Source organism: Microtus ochrogaster, linkage group LG1 (genome assembly GCF_000317375.1).
Source record: "Microtus ochrogaster isolate Prairie Vole_2 linkage group LG1, MicOch1.0, whole genome shotgun sequence".
Classification (NCBI taxonomy): domain Eukaryota; kingdom Metazoa; phylum Chordata; class Mammalia; order Rodentia; family Cricetidae; genus Microtus; species Microtus ochrogaster.
The window spans coordinates 56,258,616-56,264,712 of NC_022027.1; the positions used below are offsets into that span (position 1 = coordinate 56,258,616).

Consider the following 6,097-nt stretch of genomic DNA (forward strand, 5'->3'; position numbering starts at 1 on the left):
TCACTCCTCACACAGGATGACCTGGAAGTGCTCACTCCTCACACAGGATGACCTGGAAGTGCTCACTCCTCACACAGGATGACCTGGAAGTGCGGGTCCTCTTGCATTCTCCCCTTCCACCAGCTGGGATAACAGGCATAAGCTACACCTGACAATGGAGCTAATTGTTTAACAGTTGTTGATCCCAAGCTGCACCGACTCATTTGAGGCCAAACAAAAATACACAGTTGTTATTACTAAGACACGAGTTGCTTCTTTAATTTGATTGTGCATAAGTTATATTTATTTGTGAGAAACAACTTCAACAATCTTTTAAATTGAATTCGAAATAGTTTATATCTAATATTGACACAGACAAGAAAAAATTAGTGAGCTTAATTCATTCTTGTAGTCCCCAGAATTAAGGATTTGTACAAAGTTGTTCTAAGTGTGTGAGGCTGGTTGTGGGAGAGCAGCGACTGAGAAGAGCATCCTACTGCTCAGCCCCTTAGAAATCTTCATGGATCCTCCTGCATCCTGACAGCTAGCAGATTCCAGTCGTAGAGGCTCTGCCATTCCTAACTTAGCGCTGTAGTGATACCGTGAGCTCAGGCAAGGTCAATCTGGACTTTATTATCAACTAGCTACAGTTTCTTCCTCTACAAAATGTGAATTATGATAGCACCTATCTCATACAAATATTAAGTAAATCACCATTTGTGGCCTACTAAGTACTAAAAAAGGACTAGCGATGACAGAAACTGACATCTTGAGATTTATATTGTGAGAGAAAAATAATATTTAGAAGACGCTGAAGTAAAAATTACAAAGGCCCACTAGAGGAACTAGGTAAAATGAGTTACAGGAGCTGTTTACATGTTAATCTGGAGATAGAATCTACAGATAGAGGCTGTATTCTGAGTTAAGTAGAAGCCTGTATCCAAAGAGGAGTCAGGCCATAAAAAGAAGAAGAACAGCAAATCAGAAAGGCCCTGGGGGCATCTGTTCTCTTGCTACCAATCCCTCCATGGTGACAAATTTTATAATTTCTTCATCTAGTTCTAAATAGAGACCTAAAGTTAGCGTTGACCCTCCTCAACAGACAAGTGGAATGTTTGCCATTCTTACATCAGGGAACTGTAATTTAGTTGATTATGTGATGATCTAATTATTGTATCTTACAGTAAAAGTTTCATGTACAATATACTTAAAAATAAAATTAATTAAGCATTTCATAACACTCACATAATTTTGTGCTTAAAAACGACTTGATTATCTGCATCGCCTATGATTAAGGTAGTGTAGTGAGAGTCTGGTGCTGTTCTTTTGGTCTGTAGCTGCTCAAAGTTTCTTAATACAACAGTCACCAATATCTCGGCCTTGGTGTCACTGTACCTAGAAATCTTCAAAAAAAATAGCAAGTATAAAAAACTTTAAAATAATCTTACTATTCATACCCAGCTTCAATTTTAGCCATGGGAAGCTTTACTTTTAAGGAGACAAAATATTTAAGAAAGAGAATATTCACCTGCTCCACTTCAAGCTCATACTTTGGTAGATACATCACAGCTTCTTTTATCAGGGTTCCGAAAGGCGGAAGTCTACTTAAAATCTAAACATATTATATCATTATATTCTTACCACAAACACTTAAAACTCTCATTGAAATATTTCTTAGAACTCACAGGCTTAATCAGGTTTGTCACCCACCCCAAACACCAGCAACTGAAATGCTTACAATGAAGAAGAAAATATTTGTGTGTGTGATGTATATGGTCATGGATGTAGCACCAAGAGTCTGTGCAGTGTGAGAAGAGCAGAGGTCAGCACTGGATATCACTGCACTGCTCACCACCTTTGTCTCAGGAGGACTGGTGCCTACTGACTCCTCCAGACACAGGAGCAGCAAGACCAGGCTGCCCTGTTTTCACCTCCTGGTGCTGGAGTTACAGGTGTGTGCTCCTAGGTCCAGTTTCTGACATGGGTGCTGAGCTCTGAACCTGGATCTTCGGGCTTGTGTACATGTACTCCACTGACAGAGTCATCGCCCAAACAAATAAATTTAATAGAAATAAAGACATACACAGTGGGGTTTGAAATTTAAATAGAACCCAGTAACACTAGGAACAGAAAATACTACATACCAGTTCAATTTCTCTTGCATTTGCTTCTTCTATTTTTTTAAAGGAAGTCAAACCTGCATTTACCATGGTATTTGACAATGATATGCCTGTGGAAAATTAACCAAAGAGTGATTTTAAGCCATTTTAAATGAAATAGAAACTTCAGCAACTACATGAATAAAAACTTTTTTAGCTAGGTATGTACTCAGTGGTAGGGCAGTTACCTAGAATATATGACCCTCATGTCAATCCCCAGGGCTGCAAAAATTAACTGTCAAGTAATCCCTTTAAAAACATTAAGTCAAGACTTGTCCTGGGTGCATGACCTGGCTTTTTGGAGCCCTTTCCCTGTGGTGGAGTACCTTGCTCAGCTCTGATATAGGGTGAAGGGGCTTGATCCTGCCTCTACCTGGTGTACAGACTTTATTCGCTCCCCAAGGGAGCCCTTACCTTCTCTGAGGGGTGGATGGGGTGGGATGGGAGGATGTGGGGAGGGGCAGAGGAAGGGGAGGGAGGGGTTATTATGCAAAATTTTAAAAAATTTAAATAAAAAATATTTTAAAAACATTGAGTCAAATATCCAACAGCTGTGGTCTGTATACTGTTGAGTGTGTCCTCCAAAGACCATGTGAAGTTACGGTTTATGTCCCTGCATAACCTCTGATGCATTCACAATCAAGTGTCAACTCTGCTTCTGGAGCTGAATTTTCCTAGTTTGAGCGCCTCCACCTGATTCCCTGTTCCTCGCTCTTGCTGAGTATTCTTGGGTCACATTTCCTTTTCTCTGCTCCTTACACACATCAAGTCCATGTTACTTCGGATACTTCACCTGTTTACACCTTCAGAACCTATAATTTTAAATTCATGTTTTACAATAAATTTACGTGAATCCTATTTAAAGGGATTCCAAACAAGGCCTACTTATCTAAGCATGCGTTACTGCTGAAGGTGTGACAGACATCTCATTCCTTACTCTAACTTTTCAGTCACTTTCTAGTATAAGCAACTCCTTCATACTCCTTGCTTCTTTCAAGTTTGGTTTTAGAGCTACTTTCTCTTTTATGTTCAATAGTACCGATTCATGTGTGTGAAGCAAGATTAATAAAAATTCAGAGAGAGAAACTGGGGTTCAGCCTGAAGATCCAAAATGCAAAACGCCCAGCTACTGGCTCTTACCTTAGGCTGAAATGGTGATCCTGCCTCTTGGAATCTCAGAATGAGACTGTGTGTTGGGAGCTGTCTCACCTCACCCTGCCCCGCCCGTCTTATATTCCTCACTAGGGTTGGGATTGAAGGCATGCATCACCCGATTTCTATGGCAACTAGGGTGGTTCCTGGGATTAAAGGTGTGTGTTACCATAACCTGGTCTGTAAGGCTGGCCAGTAGGGCTGTTTTACTCTCAGATCTTCAGGCAGTTTTATCTATACAATTGAAATGCCACTACAGGTGTGAAAGCAGACTGGTTTTTCATTAATCTGGAAAGACTGAATACAACAGACACACAGGCTAACAGTTCTCTAGAAAGCCAAAAACAGTAATTTAGCAGAATAAAACTTATTAGATGCCTTGAACTACTTTCAAAATTTTCTATAAGATGCTATTTTCTAAATCTTGCATGGAACTTCCTTCCCAGGTTAGAATGCCTATCTTTATAGATGACTGGGACATTTAGTTTGCCTGGCCTTCAGTGTGATGGGCCATCTTCACGGTGATTGACTAGAACAAGAACCGCCAGGAGGAGCTGGGGGAGGGGCTGGAGGGGGAGCAGGGGGAGGAGCTGGGGAGGAAGGGGCTGGGGGGGAGGAACTGGAAGGAGGAACTGGGGGAGGGGCTGGAGGGAGGAGCTGGGGGAGGAACTGGGGGAGGAGCTGGAGGGAGGAGCTGAGGGGGAGGAACTGGAGGGAGGAGCTGGGGGAGAGGAGCTGGAGCAATGGCTCTTTCAGGGGTTCCAATCCTCAGCACCCACTTGGCTGCTCACAACCACCTGTAATCCCAGTCCCAGAGAATCCAACACCCTCTCCTGTCCTCCAGGAGGGCACTGAATGCATGTGGTATACAGGCATACATACAAGCAAAACACTCCCAACATACAAAATAAGGAAATAAAACAAACACCGCCTAGCAAACACATCTATGTGCATGCTGACGAGGGTGACACCAGAGAGGGTCAGCTGAGGAAAGAAGACCCCTCTGAATGCAGTGGGTCTGTCACCAAGGCCAGGGTCCTGAACTGAATGAAAAGGGAGAAAAGACAGCAACCCAGGCACCAGGAGTCACTTCTCTCGCCTCCTGACTGCAGACGCAGTGTGAGGAGCCACACCACATTCTGCTGCCCTGGTCTGCCCCGATGATGGAGTTTATCCCATCAAACCATGAGCCTAAGCAATCTCCTTTCTGATGGTGTCTGTCAGTTATCTGGACTCAGCAGAGAAAAGCAGCTAATACACCGAATCCCCCAACAGGGATTTCTATTTTCACCCTACTCTCAGCAGCTAACACCGCCACCATCCCAGTTCTGTCACCCTCACTGACTGTGAAGTTCATAGAAATCAGTAAGTAGCACTTGCAGAGCATGGTGGCTCACTTCCACTCCTAATCCCGGCAGTGAAGAGGCAGAGGCGGGCAGATTCTGTGAGTTAGAGGCCAGCCTGGTCTATGTAGTGAGGTATAAGACAGGTAGAGCTATATAGTAAGACCTTGTTTCAAAAAAAGAAAAAAAAAACCCAGTGGGATTAAAAAAAAAAAAAGCAGTTGGAGAGCTCTGTTCAAAAAACAAAGTTGTAGTTAAGGGAATCGGTCTGTGAAGAGCCAGTACTGCTCTTCCAGAAGACCTGTGTTTGGTTTCCAGCGCCCATGGCAGACGGCTCACAAGTGCCTGTAACTCCCGCTCTACAATATCTGGCACTCTCGTCTGTAATAATTGTGGGTACCTATGCATACATTAAAATATAAAGAAAATAAACATTATTTTTTTAAAAAAAAAAAGTCTTGTGATAGCGAATGCTTGTAATTCCAACCCTCAGGAGACTGAGCCAGAAGGACCACAAATTCCCCAAAGCAGTCTTAACTACATAGTCAACCCTATAGCAAAAACAACAGGACAGGGGGTAGGGTTGTGGCTCAGTGGTAGATTGCTTGTGTAGCTTGTGCCCTTGGTCTGATCTTGACTCCCCCGTCTTTGGCACCCCGCCCAGGGCAGAAAAACCCAAACCAACTGAATGAAATCCCTAAAGATCCATCACATAATACTTTGTTTAGTTAGGTTTTTGTTTTGTTTTGTTTATTGGGGTTTTCCTGAAACTTCCTCCATAAATCAGGATGCCTCAGACTCAGAGAACTGCCTGTTTCTGCCAACATGATAGGGCTAGGGCGTGCACCACAATGCACAGCTCTTCAGTTGGTTCTGAGACAGAGGTCTCACGAATTAATAGTCCAGGCCGTCCTTAAACTTACTTACAACCAGTGCTGGCCTTGAACTCCTGTTTTCTTGGTCTATATCTTGAATGGCATGATTTAGGAGCGCACCACCACACCCAGCTTCCATTATATAATTTCCATTTTTAATCTTCCCAAGACACATATACAATCACAAAACCAATGAGGTTGTCAATCTTGGAATAATAACTCTTTTTAAAATATTACTTATTTAGGAAGTAGGGTCACAAAGTCAAGGTAAGAAACTGGGAAACAGCAGAATTCTTCAGTCTGATCCAGCTTTTATGACAAGCACATTGTAGCATTTTACAGCACACCCTACACTGGGTTCTAACAGAAACAGAGTAACCTCCTGTCTGCAGAAACACTAAGATGGGCACTAATATCCTGCTGTTTCTGAAAACAGAAAAAAAAAGTCAAATAAATGGCATAATTTTCTAGACTACACAAGACCTGGATTTGTTCTTGAAAGTTTTGTATCTTGTCACTAAGGATACAGTAAATTATTACTCAGAAGTGAGAGATAATGTCATATATTACCTAATCATTAAAACACAGT

At 42.4% G+C, this 6,097-nt stretch overlaps 1 protein-coding gene across 1 annotated transcript in view; it reads right to left on the reverse strand.

Moving 5' to 3' along the window:
• Positions 1-6,097, reverse strand: part of Hfm1 (HFM1, ATP dependent DNA helicase homolog) — an 83,024-nt gene that overhangs the window by 28,559 nt on the left and 48,368 nt on the right. Inside the window, exons 27-29 of the mRNA XM_026785336.1 lie at positions 2,124-2,209; positions 1,508-1,591; positions 1,225-1,382 (exon numbers count right to left, since the gene is read on the reverse strand). Coding sequence (XP_026641137.1) covers positions 1,225-1,382; positions 1,508-1,591; positions 2,124-2,209 — 328 coding nt within the window. The remainder of the gene's footprint in view (positions 1-1,224; positions 1,383-1,507; positions 1,592-2,123; positions 2,210-6,097) is intronic.